The 23083-nt window shown below is 39.8% G+C and overlaps 1 protein-coding gene across 1 annotated transcript in view; it reads right to left on the bottom strand.

The window, feature by feature from the left end:
- LOC126088400 (uncharacterized) overlaps positions 1-23083 on the bottom strand; it is a 422478-nt gene that overhangs the window by 94417 nt on the left and 304978 nt on the right. Inside the window, exons 6-7 of the mRNA XM_049906540.1 lie at positions 9532-9693; positions 4944-5078 (exon numbers count right to left, since the gene is read on the bottom strand). Coding sequence (XP_049762497.1) covers positions 4944-5078; positions 9532-9693 — 297 coding nt within the window. The remainder of the gene's footprint in view (positions 1-4943; positions 5079-9531; positions 9694-23083) is intronic.

Genomic DNA, 23083 nt, shown 5'->3' with positions numbered 1-23083 from the left:
CTCCTGGAAGAAAGGATATTGCGGAAACCTGGCTTTGCCACAGACTGGGGGATGTTTCCAGAATGAAATTTTCACTCTGCAGCGGAGTGAAAATTTCATTTTGCTATGTATTGCTCGCGTATCCCACTTTTTCCAATGCCAAAAATTTTACAGAATTCTATATTTGTCATGCTATATGTATCTGGGGACGATCTTTGACAGCCACATGTAATAGTGTTTATGCTTTTAGACCAAGCGAGGTAGTGCAGTGGTTAGAACACTGGAGTAGCATTCGTGAGGAGGATTGTTCAAAGTAACGTCCGGCTACCCTAAATCGCATAAAGCAGATGCCCGGATGCTTCCGTTGAAAGGGCACAGACGATTTCCTTCCAAATCCTTTCCTAATTGGAGATAATACACTGTCTCTGTTGACCTCTTTGTCGACAGTAAGTTAACACTTATCTCCTCCTCCTTCCCCTATGCTTTCGGATAGTTAATTTGATACTTGTATATGATTCCCCCCCCCCATGAACCATGGACCTTGCCGTTGGTGGGGAGGCTTGCATGCCTCAGCGATACAGATAGCCGTACCGTAGGTACAACCACAACGGAGGGGTATCTGTTGAGAGGCCAGACAAACGTGTGGTTACTGAAGAGGGGCAGCAGCCTTTTCAGTAGTTGCAGGGGCAACAGTCTGGATGATTGACTGATCTGGCCTTGTAACATTAACCAAAACGGCCTTGCTGTGCTGGTACTGCAAACGGCTGAAAGCAAGGGGAAACTACGGCCGTAATTTTTCCCGAGGGCATGCAGCTTTACTGTATGATTAAATGATGATGGCGTCTTCTTGGGTTAAATATTCCGGAGGTAAAATAGTTCCCCATTCGGATCCCCGGGCGGGAACTACTCAAGAGGATGTCATTATCAGGAGAAAGAAAACTGGCTTTCTACGGATCGGAGCGTGGAATGTCAGATCCCTTAATCGGGCAGGTAGGTTAGAAAATTTAAAAAGGGAAATGGATAGGTTAAAGTTAGATATAGTGGGAATTAGTGAAGTTCGGTGGCAGGAGGAACAAGACTTCTGGTCAGGTGACTACAGGGTTATAAACACAAAGTCAAATAGGGGTAATGCAGGAGTAGGTTTAATAATGAATAGGAAAATAGGAATGCGGGTAAGCTACTACAAGCAGCATAGTGAACGCATTATTGTGGCCAAGATAGATACGAAGCCCACACCTACTACAGTAGTACAAGTTTATATGCCAACTAGCTCTGCAGATGACGAAGAAATTGAAGAAATGTATGATGAAATAAAAGAAATTATTCAGATAGTGAAGGGAGACGAAAATTTAATAGTCATGGGTGACTGGAATTTTTCGAGTGTAGGAAAAGGGAGAGAAGGAAACGTAGTAGGTGAATATGGATTGGGGCTAAGAAATGAAAGAGGAAGCCGCCTGGTAGAATTTTGCACAGAGCACAACTTAATCATAGCTAACACTTGGTTTAAGAATCATGATAGAAGGTTGTATACATGGAAGAACCCTGGAGATACTAAAAGGTATCAGATAGATTATATATTGGTAAGACAGAGATTTAGGAACCAGGTTTTAAATTGTAAGACATTTCCAGGGGCAGATGTGGACTCTGACCACAATCTATTGCTTATGACCTGTAGATTAAAACTGAAGAAACTGCAAAAAGGTGGGAATTTAAGGAGATGGGACCCGGATAAACTGAAAGAACCAGAGGTTGTACAGAGTTTCAAGGAGAGCATAAGGGAACAATTGACAGGAATGGGGGAAAGAAATACAGTAGAAGAAGAATGGGTAGCTTTGAGGGATGAAGTAGTGAAGGCAGCAGAGGATCAAGTAGGTAAAAAGACGAGGGCTAGTAGAAATCCTTGGGTAACAGAAGAAATATTGAATTTAATTGATCAAAGGAGAAAATATAAAAATGCAGTAAATGAAGCAGGCAAAAAGGAATACAAACGTCTCAAAAATGAGATCGACAGGAAGTGCAGAATGGCTAAGCAGGGATGGCTAGAGGACAAATGTAAGGATGTAGAGGCATATCTCACTAGGGGTAAGATAGATACTGCCTACAGGAAAATTAAAGAGACCTTTGGAGATAAGAGAACCACTTGTATGAACATCAAGAGCTCAGATGGAAACCCAGTTCTAAGCAAAGAAGGGAAAGCAGAAAGGTGGAAGGAGTATATAGAGGGTCTATACAAGGGCGATGCACTAGAGGACAATATTATGGAAATGGAAGAGGATGTAGATGAAGATGAAATGGGAGATACGATACTGCGTGAAGAGTTTGACAGAGCACTGAAAGACCTGAGTCGAAACAAGGCCCCCGGAGTAGACAACATTCCAGTAGAACTACTGACGGCCTTGGGAGAGCCAGTCCTGACAAAACTCTACCATCTGGTGAGCAAGATGTATGAAACAGGCGAAATACCCTCAGACTTCAAGAAGAATGTAATAATTCCAATCCCAAAGAAAGCAGGTGTTGACAGATGTGAAAATTACCGAACTATCAGTTTAATAAGCCACAGCTGCAAAATACTAACACGAATTCTTTACAGACGAATGGAAAAACTAGTAGAAGCCGATCTCGGGGAAGATCAGTTTGGATTCCGTAGAAATACTGGAACACGTGAGGCAATACTGACCTTACGACTTATCCTAGAAGAAAGATTAAGGAAAGGCAAACCTACGTTTCTAGCATTTGTAGACTTAGAGAAAGCTTTTGACAATGTTGACTGGAATACTCTCTTTCAAATTCTAAAGGTGGCAGGGGTAAAATACAGGGAGCGAAAGGCTATTTACAATTTGTACAGAAACCAGATGGCAGTTATAAGAGTCGAGGGGCATGAGAGGGAAGCAGCGGTTGGGAAGGGAGTGAGACAGGGTTGTAGCCTCTCCCCAATGTTATTCAATCTGTATATTGAGCAAGCAGTAAAGGAAACAAAAGAAAAATTTGGAGTAGGTATTAAAATCCATGGAGAAGAAATAAAAGCTTTGAGGTTCGCCGATGACATTGTAATTCTGTCAGAGACAGCGAAGGACTTGGAAGAGCAGTTGAACGGAATGGATGGTGTCTTGAAGGGAGGATATAAGATGAACATCAACAAAAGCAAAACGAGGATAATGGAATGTAGTCTAATTAAGTCGGGTGATGCTGAGGGTATTAGATTAGGAAATGAGACACTTAAAGTAGTAAAGGAGTTTTGCTATTTGGGGAGCAAAATAACTGATGATGGTCGAAGTAGAGAGGACATAAAATGTAGACTGGCAATGGCAAGGAAAGCGTTTCTGAAGAAGAGAAATTTGTTAACATCGAGTGTAGATTTAAGTGTCAGGAAGTCATTTCTGAAAGTATTTGTATGAAGTGTAGCCATGCACGGAAGTGAAACATGGACGATAAATAGTTTGGACAAGAAGAGAATAGAAGCTTTTGAAATGTGGTGCTACAGAAGAATGCTGAAGATTAGATGGGTAGATCACATAACTAATGAGGAAGTATTAAATAGGATTGGGGAGAAGAGAAGTTTGTGGCACAACTTGACCAGAAGAAGGGATCGGTTGGTAGGACATGTTCTGAGGCATCAAGGGATCACCAGTTTAGTATTGGAAGGCAGCGTGGAGGGTAAAAATCGTAGGGGGAGACCAAGAGATGAATACACTAAGCAGATTCAGAAGGATGTAGGTTGCAGAAGGTACTGGGAGATGAAGAAGATTGCACAGGATAGAGTAGCATGGAGAGCTGCATCAAACCAGTCTCAGGACTGAAGACCACAACAACAACAACAACAACATATGATTTTTATATCTACTTTATAGTTTTTTCGTTATATAAAACGTTCGGATTTGGAGGTGATTATGCACAAAAGAATCTTTTTCTTTTTTTAATTCTAAATTTGTCACAGGAAGAAGTACTTAATCAATACGGATGAAACCGCTGAAAACAGTATGGAAATTGCTGTTGGTCCGTAATTTCATCTACAATAGCCTCAGGGGTCAACAAATATAAACGAGAAAACGTTAACGTCCAAAATACTTAGCAAAATGATTCACGTAAATATGTGTTTAATCACTAATTAACAACCTTAACAACGCCAACGTCTAGATTCCATGTTTGGGAACGGTTACCTACATACAGGGTTATTGGCACCTTCGCCAACGAAATTTACTAGAAATGGTGAGTGACGATGATGAAGGATACTAATAGGAAGGATTTGATACTGTCATCGTCGTGTCAAACCTCGCACTGATTGCTTCGCTTACAGTGGAAGATGCTATGTTTAAATAAAATTCAGATTCAAGCAGTTGCGGTATTGTACTGGGCGAAACACTTATACTTCATATAAATAGAAAAGAACTGGGAACTAAATATAAAAAAGACGAATATGGGAGTGAGTACACGCTACAGAAATATTTTTTATTTATTTTATATCTGAGCACTCTAGAATGAATAAGTACTGGTTTAGAAATATTACTCGTTCCGTAACTCCACGCCTTCCTCATAATCCTCATACCTTCTACACTAAAAACTCTCTGAGGGGCTCTAATCCTCAAAATCGATGCAGAAGCCTTTCTCAATATTTTCCCTCCATCAGTTGCGGTTTATGAAATCTTCCACAATTCGTAAACTATGTGTAGAAGTTTCAAATGTGTGTTTCTCACTAGTTTGTACGAAACATCTGAAAGAAACGAGGAAGCTAACCTACCTCCTCGTCCATTGAAGAATCTTACGGATCATATTTCACGATGTCTCTTACCACTTTCGGTTTCCATTTACGCTCGATTACGGGTCGTAGGAAACTTTGCGTCCATCACAAATAGCAGTTTTCAGAAGAATTAGCAACAATCGCCTAAAGAGCAGTAGTGTTGGCCATTTACCAAGGAAACTTTGACAGTATTATCTTTAGGAAAGAACTACAAATTATTTCTACGTACATATTCTATGATGCAGACGAGAGAGATGGTGCTGCCTTCACCGATGTGATACTCCCCGTTGCCCAGGATGAAGGCAGTCGGGTATATGACGTGCAGGTGGAAATACTGCGTGATCGTGCCTTTGCCAGTTGCCACCTGTTCAACAACCGGAAATCATAATTATTGAACTGACAGAAGTTATGTAACTAGGTTAGAGTATAAGTATATAGAAATGTACATCAAGAGTGAAGCTAATCTGTACTCTCATGTGGGTGTTTTTGTGGAATCGTACATAATGATATACACATAACATTTGGAAATTCGGAGGATGAGCCCCACATGAACAAATATCGGGCAGTGCTGTTGCTATGAAGCTTCGTATTTTACACTGTGTCTAAGTAGTACATGAGTTTGTATTTAGGCGAAAGTGAAGTGAAATTTGAAAATAATGGGTAATAAAAAATTTAGTTTAGAGCCTCACAGTTAGATAGTTGCACATGTGTTACAGTAATTTCCTCTGATTATCATTATCCAAATGCCATCTGTAATTATGACTTTTATTTAATCAAAATCATTTACGAGGAATCTAAACTGATCACGAACACCTTGACTAGCCATAGCTGACGATTATCGTAACATTGTGTCAGTGTTTACCATTTTCACCAAAGAAACTATACTTAATTAGAAACAATGCCATTTATTCGGATTACCAGTAGGTTCAATGTAGTAAACCACTAATTACTAGTCAGAAACAGCGACGTAGTAACAAATAGTGTCTCTCTGAATGAAATAAATTATTTAACTTAGCTGGCCATTTCTTTTACAAAAACTGTCCACTGTAATACAGAGTTATCTTTTACCGAATGACGTGTACATATACGGTCCCTGACAGCAAAAAGTAATTACAATTTTGTTATTTCTGAACTGCCAGATATCTACCTTAGATGTAGGTGATGCATATTTAGTTCAGGAAACTGCAAGTATAACTTACACCAATGTCTGCTTACTTCGTAATCAAATTAAGTCAAAAATGGAACCATTCATCACCGTGGTAAATTGAGCAAAGAGATGAAATAGGGAAGGCAGCAGTGGAACAACTTGTCACAGAAACAATGCCGAGTAGAATTCTTGGGTGACACAGATGATATTAAAATTTAATAAATAGAAGGAGAAAATAAAAAAGTGCTGCAAATAGAGGAGCTAAAATGAGATACAGGGTTCTAAAATATGAGACAGAGAAACAGAAAACTTCAACGCAGAAATGTCTCTGTCGAAGGCTGTGTGGATACGACCTAAGTGCCGCTTGTGGAAGAAGTAAAGAAACGGTAAGACGAAGGTGAAGCAGCTATAGGACATCAGAAGCTCCTGTGGCAAACCAATGTTAACAAAACAAGGGAATGATGAAAATTACTAGGGCTCCTAGACGGCCTATATAAAGGAAAGAAGCTTGAAGACAGTGTTAGGGAAGGAGAAGAAGAAGTGGATGAAAATGAAATGAATAACGAGTTACTGCGAGAAGAATTTTACAGAGCACTTAATGACTTAAGACGAAACAGCGCACCTGGGAACGACATTTTCTGAGAATTATCAACACCCTTGGGATTACGAATCATAATAAAGTAATGAACAGTAGACCAGTTGCAATGGATAAAGAAATTCTTTACCTAGGTTTCGACAAATACAAATTTGTCTGCTTCAGAAGGTAACAATTTTACATTACTAAGGACTAATGTACCATCGCCCTTATTACAATTGTCGGCATAGATCCATGTGTCATGAATAAAATACAGCCCTAGAATTAGGGTTTGCACGTTAATATAAAATAGTTCATGGATCTATGAGTTGGTTGTGAGCTCTGCAAGATCCATGAGCTATTTTATATTAACGTGACAAACCCTAATTCTAGGGCTATATTTTATTTTTGACACATCTATGCCGGCAATTGTAATAACGGCGATGGTACATTAGTCCTTACTAATGTAAAATTGTTACCTTCTGAAGAAGACAAATTTATATATGTCGAAACCTAGGTAAAGAATTTCTTTATCCAATTCAACTGGTCGGCTGATTATAATTTTATTATATGAAACCGTTGCTGTTATGCAGCTATGTTTGAAATATTACTAATCATGACAAAAAAAATGTGGTAGGGGCGAAATGTTATATGACCTCAAAAATAGTGCAGAAATACCAATTAAAAACGAGCGGGCACTCATAAACACACAAAAAAGGGCAGCAACTGGAAGCAGTTAATTCCATAAATTATCTGGGAGTACGCATTAGGTGTGATTTAAAATGGAATGATCATATAAAGTTGATCGTTGATAAAGCAGATGCCAGACTGAGATTAATTGGAAGAATCCTAAGGAAATGCAATCCGAAAACAAAGGAAGTAAGTTACAGTATGCTTGCTCGCCCACTGCTTGAATACTGCTCACCAGTGTGGGATCCGTACCAGATAGGGTTGACGGAAGAGATAGAGAAGATCCAACGGAGAGCAGCATCATTTCGTAATCGCGAAAGCGTTACGGAGATGACAGATAAACTCCAGTGGAAGACTCTGCAGGAGAGACGCTCAGTAGCTCGGTACGGGCTTTTGTTGAAGTTTCGAGAACATACCTTCATCGAAGAGTCAAGCAGTATATTGCTCCCTCCCACGTGTATCTCGCGAAGAGACCATGAGGATAAAATCAGAGAGATTAGAGCCCACACAGAATCATACTGACAGTCCTTCTTTCCACTAACAATACGAGACTGGAATAGAAGGGAGAACCGATAGAGGTACTCAGGGTACCCTCCGCCACACACCGTCAGGTGGCTTGCGGAGTATGGATGTAGATGTACTAAAAACCATTACTTACAGAAGAGTGTAAAGAGTGCTGGAAACCGACGTCTGGGAAGATCAACTTGACTTACAAAGAAAGTAGGGATACGTGAGGCAATACTGATGCTGCAACTCTCTTTGAAAAGCTACTGAATGACGGAAACTTGCATTTACAGAATTTTTAAAAAGGGAGAAAGCATTTGTCTTGGTTCACTGAAGTCCACCTTTTTCAATTTGTTGTTATTAGGGATAAAGTATATGGTGTGTAAAGCTTACCACAAGTTATAAATAAATCAAACAAACCAAAGCCATGAAACGGGGGGGGGGGAGGGGAGGGGGGAGCGTCAGCGGTTAAACAATTTATAGTGACAACAGTAAGCAGTTGAAGGGCACTGATATGATTTTGTCTACAATCATAGAACCTGAAAAATGTTACTAAATGCATTATCGACGGCAGCATGATAAACGCGTAAGGACTGCGCGGATGGAACAGAGAGATAACAGTTACCTCAACCACGCTGCTTTTCACATGTTCGAGTACAGGTCCAGAGGGATACATATGCATGAAATCAAAGGTTGAAGATACTTCCGACTAAATATGCTACCGGTACCAAGCAACACTATGAGGTTTCGTTGTAGTCTGACAGCTGTAATCAACTGAAGGCCCGGCCAACAGAACTATATCACAGACGCAATATTTATGAAGGAGGACGGGTTAAGGGCAGTTTCAGATTGACACGAACAGGAATTCCATTTGGAAAGAGGAAAAAGGTCATCTCTCGAAGCAATACATTTGCTGGGACGAGAAGAAATACATTCCCTGTGCCCTTTAGTAGTCGTCAGAAATGTACAACATAGAAGATCCAAACTGGGAAAATGTCATAGATTCAAATATGCACCAAGCTTGTATATTACTGCGTCAGGCATCCTCTCCTCTGTGGGTTCTATTTGGCAAAAATTTCACAATACCTACATGATTACATACTTGTACGTACGAGTACCTCCACATACACACACATCAGATTGCAGTGGCTGACAAAAACTTGCTGGGCCACTGTTTCCACATTAATTCCAATCCTGAATAACAAGCAACTGCTGATAATAAGTGATGAATAATTAAAAAGCGAAAAATGATTTGGGTCTTGAAAACTCAACACCACATAGATTCAGTATGCATCACCGCCAGTGCAAGAACTTTACACATATTTGTAGAAATATCGAACACAGAGGAATAGTAATTCTGTGGCGATAAGTCACACATAGACTTTGGCGTGGTGTGACGGATGCTTTGGGGAAAGGGTGATCTACAGTGTCTCCACTTTCTGAAATTCGTAATCCAATTATTAGGTGTGGGCGAAAGAGGAGTCACACGATCCTTCCAATCAAGGCGTCTCGAAACGTATTCTAAAATAAGGAGATAAAACATGAGTACAGGACTTCTAATCAGCCAGAGGGAGGCCGAACACATTCTACATTGCCATATGTGGCGGGTGAACATTTTGCTAGTATGTTGGCGTAATGAATGTTCAATGACATAGTTCTCCAGTGTTTCGACTAGGTCTTTATATTATTTGTTGTCATTTATTGGTGTTGGAAGTTCGTGTAAACAGCCCCGACATCTGCTCTCGATGTGCTTACGCTATGTTTGTTTTATTTCATGTTAATCATGATGTAGAGACTAAAGTACAATATCTACTGTCATGTAGTATGGAACATTTGCATAATTTTGTTATAGCGGTGAAACAAGACAAGCGTTACGGTGTTATTAAAAAAAGTTGGAGATACCTGGCACTCGTAAGTACCATTGTCCCTCTTCTGGACGTACTTGATGTGGAGGCTCCAGTCCTCGCCGTTGTTGGAGTGCGACGCCTGGAAGCGGTCGTCGTTGGTGTACGTGAAGAGGCCGGACGTGAGAATGTGCCAGTCACGTTTCCTCACCCACGACACCTGGAAACATTCACTGGTTCGAACACGATGGCATTGCAAGTGCGCATCAACGTCACATTGTTTTGTGTAGGATACAGCTACCAAACCAACACCGATACAGGTGAACGCATAAAAATAATTTGGTTCGGAGAGACCAGTTAAGATAGAGCAGGATTACAAATCTGTTTGAGTGGGTCATTTGATATGGAGCAGGATGTTCTACGAAAATGTGATAATTGCTCTTTGCCTCAGCAGGAAATGCTCCAATCAAGTTACAAATATTGCTGTTAACACTATCATAAACTTAAATTCAGCAGACCTATTGTCATTGTATAGACAGACTATGGCGAGAATGCACTCAGTTTTTCAGAGCCATATGCTGTTAGTATAGTGACAGACTAGTTTCCCTACCCACGTTTCTTTCTTCTGCGATTAAGCGTAATTAATGGACCCAAGAAGACAATATGTATTCTTAAAAGTGATGACCGCTTTGGGTGGTTTAACTATCATCTGGAGATGGCGGTGAAAGTAATTAAAACGTGAAGCCAATACGACTCCGTAATTATTTTCGTTAATTTCAGTAACAGTCAATAACAGAAAAACCGAGGTTTGCCATATAATCTGTACTTGACGTCAAAATTAGCACATAAAACGTATACACAACACTGTCGCACTGAGAGACTTCTTCGGATATTAAAATGCATATGTACACTGGATTACACATGACATGACATAGTTACAGCAGTATCGTTGCATGGGCGTATTGCTGTAAAATGAGTACGTGGGGAGCATGTGTCGCCCGGTTTACTTACATCTGTACTGGTTGGACAATTTATCCACTGTGACGTAGAAAATCTGTGTTGGTGGTTATTGACTGTAACGAAAATACATAGACCGTTTCAATGTATCAAAGTTTTTCTAGCCTGTACAGCCTCTTTCTTCCAATTGCTGTTGCCGATAGCGTGGCTGTGCATAACGTATTTTACGTGAAGATTTTACTATAAGAATGTTCTGGGCGATGCAACAGTGTTGTACACTACCACTTGCATCTACAGTACTATTTGCGGCAATCTCTGGCTGCAGTTACTGACTGTAACAAAAATATCTGCACAGACGTGTCACTGAATTAAAAATAAATTACAGCGCCGTACAGGTTCCACGTTTCACTTACTGTCACAGACAGCGTAAGCTGGGTATGGTAGTTAACCTCGTTTTCAATGTGTAAACATTTTTAACGTTAAATACAACTGACGCAATATATAGAAATTTTTTGAAAATTCTGAAACGTTTTATATGAAGTTATCAAAATTTTTATAATTTATTTGACTATCGGCTTAGGATGACTTCCCTCTGTTATCGAGATGTCTCATATATTCAACACAATGTGTATTTTTAATAATTATTAGCTGGGCTACTTGCCTTCGATCAGAGAGTTAATGTGAGATTGTGTGGTAGTGAGGGAATTAGATTAGGAAATGAGACACTTAAAGTAGTAAAGGAGTTTTGCTATTTGGGGAGCAAAATAACTGATGATGGTCGAAGTAGAGAGGATATAAAATGTAGACTGGCAATGGCAAGGAAAGCGTTTCTGAAGAAGAGAAATTTGTTAACATCGAGTATAGATTTAAGTGTCAGGAAGTCATTTCTGAAAGTATTTGTATGGAGTGTAGCCATGTATGGAAGTGAAACATGGACGGTAAATAGTTTGGACAAGAAGAGAATAGAAGCTTTCGAAATGTGGTGCTACAGAAGAATGCTGAAGATTAGATGGGTAGATCACATAACTAATGAGGAAGTATTGAATAGGATTGGGGAGAAGAGAAGTTTGTGGCACAACTTGACCAGAAGAAGGGATCGGTTGGTAGGACATGTTCTGAGGCATCAAGGGATCACCAATTTAGTATTGGAGGGCAGCGTGGAGGGTAAAAATCGTAGGGGGAGACCAAGAGATGAATACACTAAGCAGATTCAGAAGGATGTAGATTGCAGTAGGTACTGGGAGATGAAGAAGCTTGCACAGGATAGAGTAGCATGGAGAGCTGCATCAAACCAGTCTCAGGACTGAAGACCACAACAACAACAACAACAACAAGAGGTAAAATTTTTTTAATGATAACATGTTGTAACTATTTATGATACTTGTTTATAAAAAAATTTCATTTTGTGCTGCGAGGTACATACACAGAAATTTTTCGAATATCCTACTCGATAACAAGCTACGTACCTTGCAAGGTTCGCAGGAGAGCTTCGGTAAAGTTTGCAAGGTAGGAGGTACTGGCAGAAGTAAAGCTGTGTGGACGGGGTGTGAGTCGTGCTTGGGTAGCTCAAATGGTAGAGCACTTGCCCGCGAAAGGCAAAGGTCCCGGGTTCGAGTCTCGGTCCGGCACACAGTTTTCATCTGCCAGGAAGTTATTCAATAGCTGTTAGGCGATCATCGATGGTCCATTACATAGTTTTGGAGAGTTGAGATTTCTGAGTAGCATGATCGAAGATCCAATTTTAAGTCCAAGACAGTCTAATGGAATTTCCGGTACTTGCAAGGAGGTTAGAAATTCCGTGGGATAGTTCACACTTTCTTCAACGTTTACCATCGTGTCGATCGATTTGTGTATTCTCTCTTCAACGCGACTTTTCTTTTGAATATTAAAGTTGATATCGTCGACAGTGTTATTTTTAGTTACTAAAATTGCCGTTTTAAATGGCCGGTCTGGACTTGTATAGTTGTGAACAATGTTGGATAAATTTGGTCCATGAATTCACTTTCAGCAGTGGCTATGTTGTAGAAATCAGTGTTGAGTCTAATGTGACAGGTCGTCTAGTCATTAGAATATGTTCCATCACCTGTTTGTAAAAGCAGTTCAGCAAATTATGGTGTTGTTTCGACTTTCGACAGGTCAACTCTCATATTTTTTGTTAGTGGCATATTTGTATGTGTGGCTAGAGATGTGATTTTTTTAGCAAGCAATGATTTCGTCTACTGGTGCTACTAGGGGATAACTGAGAGTGTTTGTCGAAAATCTCCTGTGAGAGTATGGGCAGAGCGCCTATCATCACTTCAGAGTCTCCTCGCAGGTCTTGAAATGTTCTGTCAGTTGCTTCGAGTGATTTTTTATGTGCCATTGTAAATTTGCCCCAGAAGATAATATTAGAAGTTCAGCCCTTCCAGATGCTTCGCGCTCTTCGTCTGTTCCGTTTTTTAGCTGATCTTTTTGTTTTCGCCGTTTTGCTTCAGAACTGGCATGACCTCCTCCTCTTTTACGTTTGGGCGTTGTCTATAATATAAATCCAATCAACTGTTTATTAAAAATACACTAAGTAAAATTTATACACTTTTCACACTTCAATTTATATTCAGTAACAGTATCACTTTGACTACTCACATTTCACTGTTTGTTCGTACGGCATTCACTCACGGCTCTACTTTTTCGGTTCTTTACTTCCTCACTGGTAAGAAACAGACGTCAGAATTCACGAGGCGTCTTGGTTTATGTACCCCTACCAATGGGCAGCCCCATCACAAGTGAATTCCAGAACATAGCAAAAAGGCTTCGAATGGTCCACAATGTTCCAGAACATTCTACAACATTAGAGAAAGTTCTTGAACGTTCCACAATGATCTGGGAACTTCTGGGAAGTTCTCAAACATTCCGGGATCTTCCCGAACGTTTCAGACTATTCCCGAACATCCAGAACATCTCAGATCATTGTGGAACATTCCGGAACATCCTGAAATGTTTCGGAATTTTCTCGGATACTCTGAAATGTTCTCGAATAATCTCGAATGTTCTAGAAATTTCCAGAGGGCGAAACGTCCCAGACTTTATATCTTTTCCGTTAGGTAAGAACGGAAACTTTCTTCATAGATGGGGAACTGAGGGCTACCACGCTATACAATTCCATTGATCGTACCGGAACTCGTTTCTGCGTTTTAGCACTTACTTTTGTAATATATATTTATAAATTCTGAATTTAGGTCCAATTTTAGCATTTCACACCTTGTGGTTATATAAAAGACGTTTTGCTTATAATGTGTATTAAGTTGAGTCACATTCCTTGGTATGTCTCGCAGTGTAACTCTCTTTGGGAGCCTCGCACTATTACAACTTATGATTATGTAATTTACTCTTTCTCCCTTCTCCATGAGCATTCTCAAACCGAGAAGCGTGGTTGATGCCGTACCCACGTGTACTTGTGCGTGTGTGTGTACCCTTGCTTTCTAACGTATGTTGTGAGGATAGTGAAAGACTCAATATATGTCAAACCCTTATCGAGACTGCTCGCATTAAGGAAGGGTTATATGTTCTGGTCTATTAAAGCAAGACTGATCTCAGATTTCGAATTGTGTTATGGCTCCAGAAGTTCACTGAAATCAAAAGTAAGCGAACATTTTGATGTACGAGATTATAATCAAAAGAAACTGTAAATGTGAATAAATCTGAAATATCTTCGTCTACAGAACAGATTCCAACTGAACTCAAATGCGTGAGCGTTCGATCCTGTAACCGCTGTTCACACCGTTTATGCATCTCTTTCTCCATGAGGATGCATAGGAGCTCCGCCGTCGTTTCGACGGAACCCAGCGAAACACCTGAAGCAGTTTGCTGCCCAAGCACTGCTGCTGAACGGATCCGTTTTGTGGAACTAGGTCACAGCGTGGGGACGCAGGTCAAGGCCGACAGTAGTTGAATACGAACACAATGTCCTCTACCCCTCACACCTCTCCCAAAAGAGAACCTCTGTGAATCAGACTGTTAGAGAGTTCTATTGTACTCCCAACAGTTATAATTGCTTCATTAAACAAATATACACAACACAGAAAATGACGATCCTTTTAAACACAAGATATTGAGAACTACGTAGCAGAACCACACACCCTATAGTTCTACGAGGATAATCATTGCAAGAGAGACGAGGCATTCTTTGAATAGTACTGTGGAGATACCAAAGTCATATGATGACTTCTCAGGCGTTGCTTGCACTGCCATACTCTGCCAATGGATGTATGCGTCTTCTCTTGTGTATGACACCGACTAAAACTGAAGTCATTATGTTTCCAAGGCAACAAAGCGAATTTAAAATTACTTTTTTTACCCTTCTACTATGAGTGTAGCACAGAAAAGACACTACTATACAGCGAGTGACGTCACGTGATTCAGGCGAACAGGTGTACATCGTGGACGACATTTGTACAGCGTTTTATGTTGTTGCTTTGAATCACATGCTAAATTATTGTCCAAGTATTAAGAGCGATTACCGACTGCCTTGATCCGTTTTACAAACCACTAACAGGTGAAGTTATATAAACGTAAGGCATGATTTTTTCACTTGCAAAGGCTCTGTGGTAATTAAATTACTTCTTAAACATTTTCTGACGTCTATATATTCATAAAATTTACGTTTTCATACTAGAGTTACGATAGAGGAGAGGTAATACAGGCACGGTATTAGTTTTGAAGTTAAAGAAACGTCCTTTTGGAATAATTCTAAATTTATTATCTTCCTAAGAACTGTAACAAGTTAACTGAAAAATGTAAGGCCAAACACTGATGAATATTTTATATTCTAAGACTAAAATTTAGGAAAATAATTGTAAAAATGGTTTGAAAATACTCGGTTCCCCCAACCCCCATCAAAAAGATAATTAAATTTTTTTTAACGAAGTTGGATAAAACAATAGAAAGTTGTAGACTAGTCTAACAGAGCAACCTGCGTGTTGCCGGATTTTAAATGAATAACAGTTAAGAAATTATTGAAAGAAGTCGCAAGCATAAGTTATTGTTTCAGCCTTGGCATATAACATATTTAACCAAGTGTTCTCCTACAGTCGTAGGTTCAAATCCTGCCTCGGGAATGGATATGTTAGATGTCCTTAGGTTCGTTAGGTTTAAGTAGTTCTAAGTTCTAGGGGACTGATGACCTCAGATGTTAAGTCCCATAGTGCTCAGAGCCATTTGAACCACTGTTCTCCGCAAGTGTCATCGCACAACTTTTCTTTACAAAACACGCAGATTGAATGTTTACAATCTAATGCATCCACATCTTGAATATCGGTTATTAGCTCTGTCACAATGGGAAAGGTCGCAAGAATCCTATGAGTTTGATGAAGAGTCGGATCGTTTCGTGATTACATTATCTTTTTCTGCGGGCCCGAGCCGGCCTCCAACCCTTGAAATACTCAACGAAATATTCTATTTTCAAGGGACTTGGTAAACGATACTTACATGGTGTTCCGCTTACGAGGCCAGCATTTACTGCCTTGTTTACCCGACTGATGGTTCTGTTCTTAATATTGGGATCAGGAAGTACGTCGGACAGAGGAACCGCATATTCGAAAAGAAAACGATTTCAGATATCTGCCAAAGGCTTCTGGCCCATAATGAACACCGATTGTCAGAATAACCTACCCAGTGCGGCCATACTGTCTGAAGAACAGGATCCACTCTTCACTGATAACTTCTGTCAACAAGCGGCAATGTTCACAGTCCTTGTTGCCATTCTGCAGAGCCACCCGTACCCCTCTGTGTGACGAGCACACATGTTTACATGTGTGACTGTTTTTACACTTTCTGCCGAACGTGGTGGAGCAGTGGTTAGTATACTGGACTCGCTTTCGGTTTGACGACGGTTGAAACCCGCGCCCGGGCACCCCGATTACAATTTTCCGTGATTTCCCTTAATCGCTCTAGGTGAATGCCAGGGTGGTTCCTTTGAAAAGACATTGCCGATTTCCTTCCCCATCCTTGACACAATCCAGCTCGTGCTCCGTCTCTACTGACCTCGATGTCGACCGGACGTTAAACTCAATCATCAATCCCTCCTATTACATCTCCTCATCTTCATTTTTCCTTCACTTCTTACGTTTGCCATTAGCAATTTTTGAAGCTGTTAAGTCGAGGAATGAGCAAGAGTGGAAAACTGGGTTACACTTACTGCCCATGTAATCAAGCAAAGCTACCAACTGTATGTCTCCAAAACTACGACAGTTTACAGATGCTTAGTACCAACTAAGTTAAATTGATGGTGTTACTGTCCATGATTTACTTTTTTACAGAATCCTGGCATTCAGGAGTAGAGTTGTAGAAATTCATTGTGTGGGCTACTATTAATTTTTGCACAGTAACAGTAAAACTGAAAATGTTGTAGTAGGTTTTATGCTTTCAATCACAACTAAACTGCAAAAGCTATGTTTTTATTTGTTTAAAAGCCACCGCAAGTCGAGCAGTGAACGTGCAGATGATGTTATGCATAACGAACAACTACAAAAAAATTAAAAATTAAGAAAAAGGCAAAAAAATGCCGGAAATGAGAGCAACAAATGTAAAAACCATGCTGTCACTTCATGTAAATAACAATAGAGAAAAACCATTGATGGTTTTCTCATCAAGGCAGTCTCACAGTCCTATTTTCTTTTTTTATGCAAACACGCACCAATGGAAGTGTCTCAAGAAAAAATTATTGTGAGTACAGAGACTACAAAACAAGAGAAAGTCTTATAATACAGGCAGAGTGAAAGCAACAAAAGAAGATTTTTGGTAACCACAGTTTTCCTGTTTCGTACAGTAAGTTAAATATTTGCTCGCAATTGTGACTGTTTATCAGATAGCTGATAGAACTTATACGAGGGATAGCCCCAAAGTTTTACTGATCACATTTTCAAAGTTTGTACATGCTGGTGATTTGAACCAAAGCAAAATGTCCAATTCATTGACACCTCAAAAAAGTTACTTAATTAGTATTTCGTTTGTTTTCACCCACGTGTCGGATGTGCTGGTACCCACTGAACTCCCCGAGTCAGAGCCGTTAGAGGACTCAAGAAAAAATTCATATGTAGCTTTAAAATGGTGTATCAGGCGCTAACTCTTTCTGACATTTCATGGGCAACCATGCTTAAACAGTCGCTGCAGAGTAGATGAAAATGTACTGTAACGATGCAGTTGTTGGGTGGCGCCGATGCTTCCTGTGTGCTCCAACTAGTCTGAATGATGGAGAACATGTCTGTGATGAACCGGGGATCGGAACCGAGTTGAAAGTCCTGGGGCTCAAAGATCGGCCGAACCAAACACAGTAGGTTGGGAGAAAAGTGAATACAGGCACTGATCAGTTTTTTATATCTTGTACGACTTTCTGAACTCGACAAAATTTGCCGCGTGCAGTGTTCCGCAACTATTCAGTGCCATTCGAAAAGCCCACCGAACTGTAGCAGCGGAAATGGTGGAGCTGTGTTTGCCAGTCCAGATGACTTTCTAGCCACGGAATTACGATAGATGCATGCCGTGTGTAGCCTTATAGCAGTAGGCAAAGGAGCGAAGCAAGCAGTGCCAGCACCTAGGTTCCTAGGTTCACCAAAAAAGCAAAGTCACGATCATCGTGCAGTAAGCTGATACCGAATGGCTTTTTGTAACCGCGATGGTGTCATGCTAACTGATTATACTCGTAAGGGTCACATGAGTATACTATAAAGTTTTTAAGAGGTTGTACAAGGCTGTCAAGATGCGCTGTCAAGATGATGTGAAAAGCTGGCGAAGTTCTGTCTTCGTTCCACGACAAAGCCCCAACTCGTTCTGCGCCACACGCGTTAAGATAGAGTGCTTCTTTCGGCTATCAAATTTTGCTTTCCCCTCGTATTCTCCCAGTGACATTTTTCTTTCCTCAGAATAACAAATTATTACGTGGAAAGCATTTCCACAATGACAACGTGGTGTTTCTCGAGGTGGAACGTTTTCTTAACAAACAAAATGCAGACTTATACAAACGAGATCTCTGCCCAGAAGTCCCCTGTTGCTAAAACTGTCTTGTTGTAGTGTGAATATATGGAGAACTAACGTTATCACCAGTTTCTATGGAATGCTTACAGCTTGATTTTTTCTAGGTTTTAATTAAAACTTTAAATTAGTCTCACATGCCTTGAATTTCCTTGAATGGACAGATACGGACCTGTACAGTTCTGTCATTTATTTGATTTGAAATTGTTTGCAAAATATTTGTATTTATGGTACTGCTGATTATGTGTCGTAATTTTCTAGAAGATTAATGTGTCTGCTTTTAGCAGCTGTGAATATTCTGACCCATATGTGTTTTTGGAGAATGACGTATTTCGTTCCCTTCATATGTTCGGCAACTGTCAGTTTATTATTGCAAATGTTCCACTGTTCATTTCCGCTCTGAAAGTTTAATTACTAAATAATTAACATGTGAATTTTTTTCATGTTTCTGAACAAAATTCCCACTTTGTAAGCCACGTCGGCATCACATATTGAAATAACATATGCTGCATTGTGTATGCGTGTGTTGTCATCATACTTTCATGTGCTACTTTTTTGTAGCTTCATGTTTACTATTATAGCTTCTGTCTGTTATGCTGTGTCAATGTCCATTGACTGTACTTTCGGATGTTGCGCCCTTTGCAGGGATCTAATGGGTCAATAATACAGCTTCTCTTTTTTCACATACTGGAGAATATGTACGAATAAGAGGGTCTCCTACTTGAATTTGGGATCAATGCAGAATGTGAAACAATTGCTTCTTTATCAACATTAATATTGGTTGGTTATGTTTGGTGATGGTACACCCTTATCAGTTAGCTTATCAGTCACGTAGTATGTGTATAAATCGAGGCCACTGTATTTCTTCTCAGCCGCAAACGGTAGTGGGTATAGATAAGAACACGAGCAGTATGACTCATTTTTGTTTCATCTTAGTTATAAGTAATGATTCCGACTTCTGTACAGTTGGATGACAAATGTCGACAAACGGTTCGCCAAGTGGCATGTGGTAGTTCTTGGTATGATATGAATACTGTATATATAATTTTCTCTACGTGTCAAGCTTACCATTCTCTCGTATCGATTTTGGTATTTTGCCTGGAAAAAGCATCCTTTTCTCTTCAGTCTTCGGATTTTCAGTTATCTCAACATATATAATTGCTATTTCTATCAATGAAAATACGTTTTCCTCTTTGTATTATACCTTACCGATAGGAATAAGTGAATATCACAATGTTAATGTTTAAAGGCCTTTTGTGAAATAAATCTAAGCACAAGAAATTTTACAATTTTTGACATGTGGATCATTCTTACATTCAGCAGCATGTATTGCACTTCAAAACTGTTTTCAGGGTATTAAATTTAATATTTCTGTTATTAAATTACGTATTTCAGTTTGAATACGATATTTAAATCTAATATTGCCTTAGTCTTGTGTTTATTAGAAGTTTTTGATTGAGTTCTCGAAGTATTGTAGAAGCAAACAAAGCAAACATTATTTTGTTGTTAAATTATTTGTAAACCTAAACATCACTAAGGCATTGAGCCTTAGGCATGTTCCGACTCGCCCACTGCTTCCAGTAAGGCAATACGAAAAGCGGTGTGTGATCGTGGGTCATGTGATCACCATGTCGCCAATTTTTCCAGGCCTTATTGCCAACAGAAGAACAGTGACGATTCATTTTGCTCCTGATTTGACCTCACGAGGCTGTGTGGATACAGTTTCACACCTCCCTACTTCAAAAAAATACGAGAAGTACGAGGAGGTACCGGGAATGGAAACCAGGTCTGTCACAACGGAATGTAGCTTAGCTAACTATCCGGTTACACAGGTGGTCATTAAATCACTTGTTTCAGTTTACATAAACGTTCAAATATAATACTGCCTTAATCTTGAATATTGTGTTTATCAGATCTCTTTTGCCGAATTCCTGTAATATATGAAAAATAGCAGCTTCCACGTTCTTTTATGGAAAATGAAATACAGTGAACTTCATTCGTAATAGATGGGTCATCATAACAGAGACCTGGCTTTTAGTGTTCTCAAATTAGCCTTAGTGCAACTACTCCATTTCTGGGTGAGTTGTTGCTGGTGGTATAGATTGGAGTACTTGTCGTCATGCCTCAGCCGTAAAGCTTATGTCCCTAGCTAGAGCTTGGTGTGGCACTGAACTAGCAAACTGGTGGAGCAGATTACAAATCCTCACCCTGCTTTCAATATTTACATTTTTCCATTAGTTGCTCTCGAATCTCACGAGCGGAATACTGATATGGTTTGCTTTGAAAGACATCACCGGTTTCATTCCACGGCCATTTGCAGTTTAGTATTTTCCCCATTTCTAATGTCCTCGTCGTCGATGGGTGTGTATCCCAGATTTGCTGCTGTCCTCCACCATTCACTAAGAGCATATAGCAGACGTACATATAATCTACGGGCTTAATTCAAATTAACATTCATTATGCACTTGACTATTAACACGTGACGATCAAGAGAATGCATTCTTGTTTTCATATAGGGAAATGAAGAGTTTTACCGTTGCACATCTAACAGGCTGTGGACGTATTGTGGCCACCTGAATGTAGATGGCAATTGCTCTGGCCTGCACGTTTCTGTAGCTGCCCGAAGCGGGACACTATTTAGCAGTTAAATGTTTGGCCTGTTAAATGTTTGACGAGCTGAATTAATGCCTGTGCGCTAACATCTGTTTTATCGCTTAACACACTACGTAATGTTGTCTCGTTACGTAGTGCTACGGGCTGTGCTTTAGTAAGTTCTGTAAATTGTTTTATGTCCGCCTGTATTGTGGTTGGGCGCTCTCTTGTTGGAAATGCTCTGTCAGTGCCTAGTGGTGTACCGCCAGTTGCCCCAGTTAATGCACCAGTTATTCCATTGCATGGGGGTTGTACTATATCTACAGACACGTGTGGCAGTAACTATTTGCCGATTTCGGAAACATTATGCTAAGTTACATGTACTTTTTAACACTCACTGTGTGAGCTCACGTGTGTACGAAGGTAGATAATTTATCGGACTTTTGGCTTTTCTCGCTACGTTGTGGTACTAGAATGGAATGTTTAATGGGAGCCACTTCTACTGTGTCACTATTAACTTGGGAATATACACAATGAAGCGTACAAGAGAGTTTCGAATTATTACTGTGTTTTCGGTAGAATCGGTCATTACGTGGAATAAATTTGCTTTATTCCTCTTTACTAACTGGTCTCTCTGTGAGCGAGTAGTAAATATTTCCCTAATATGCATCCTCACGAATAATGACGTGTGTGCTCTTATAGCGGACTGACTTCCTGCAGCCATGTACATCGGCGCTAGAATGGACTGAGCACCTTAACATTGGCATGTAATTACTTTTATATGTATGTTGTTGTGAAAACTGTTTATTCTTTTAAATTGTTTTGTTGTTTCTGTTTGCTATTACACATCCCTACATCCAAACGCTAAATGATTAAATAACCTCATTCGCTGAAAGAGCTCTTTCCTTCTTCAATAATTAACAGTAAAGTATATGAGATGCAGGCTTTCTCGGCAAATCTCGATGATATAATCTTCTCAGGTTGACAGCCGAGTCTTCGCCTGGAGATGGAAAGTAAGAAACCTGCTGAAACGTTGCTGGAAAACAACACATTGACTCGGCTGTCAACCCGAGAAGATTTTATCAACAGTAAAGTACGTTTATTTTGTTGGTGTGCATACCAGATCCCTGTAGTTGATTGCAAGCGGGAAGACTTATTCTATAATGACTACACACATTCTGTCTAGAACTGAAGGATACTTCCCGAAAATATTCTCACACAGTGTGGAGGCCGAGGGTTGGTGAACTGTCATGAGGCACTTACAGGTGCCATGCGTGGTGACATAGGTGAACAGCCTGATGCATATGATCTCACGTTAGAATCCTAATTCGTTTGCTAGTCAGAGACAACGGCAGACGTATCTGTTCGCCACATAATACGCCATACACTGTGGTATCTTCATCTTTTGCCTGAATAATGCCCCTCTGGGAAGTGCATTCACCACTTTAGATAGTTTTAGATGCACTCGTACTGTAGCATCAGCATGTAACAAAGCATACCATGGCTCGTCAGTACAGACAACTATTTTCCAAGTTTAGATAACACAATAGCACTGTTGCTCCACGCAAATTTTCATGTGCCGCACCGTGCAGTAAGTAGAGATATGCTGACCTTTTAACCAGAGAAAGATAAATTTATAATTGTTTTACTACCTAGTAATGGCATAATTACACGACATCATTTTCAGCCAAGACTAACTGCGATTTGGTTGACGGTTAAGAGAATTTGCAATGCACTGGAATTAAAAAGCGCAGTTTACTTTATTGACTAAGATCACTTATTATGGCTTCATTAATCAGCTATTTCATTATGAAAAGTAATAAAATTAAAACTACGTAATTTCAGTGTCATGAAAAGATATTGTTATGGTTTTGATAACATTTGGCGTGAAGCCAGATATTGAAATATTTGTCTCGTGATAATACGTTTAGAAGCGTGCATCAGTTATCAGCACGAATTTAAACAATATTTTCAAAAAAATCAGTTTAGTCATTAAATAAATCTTACCACTTTTTGTTAATTGTTAATTGGTAACTGTAAATTATGGGAAAAATATT

Source organism: Schistocerca cancellata, chromosome 6 (assembly GCF_023864275.1).
Source record: "Schistocerca cancellata isolate TAMUIC-IGC-003103 chromosome 6, iqSchCanc2.1, whole genome shotgun sequence".
In the NCBI taxonomy this organism is placed as follows: Eukaryota; Metazoa; Arthropoda; class Insecta; order Orthoptera; family Acrididae; genus Schistocerca; species Schistocerca cancellata.
This window is presented reverse-complemented; position numbering and strand designations above follow the sequence as displayed.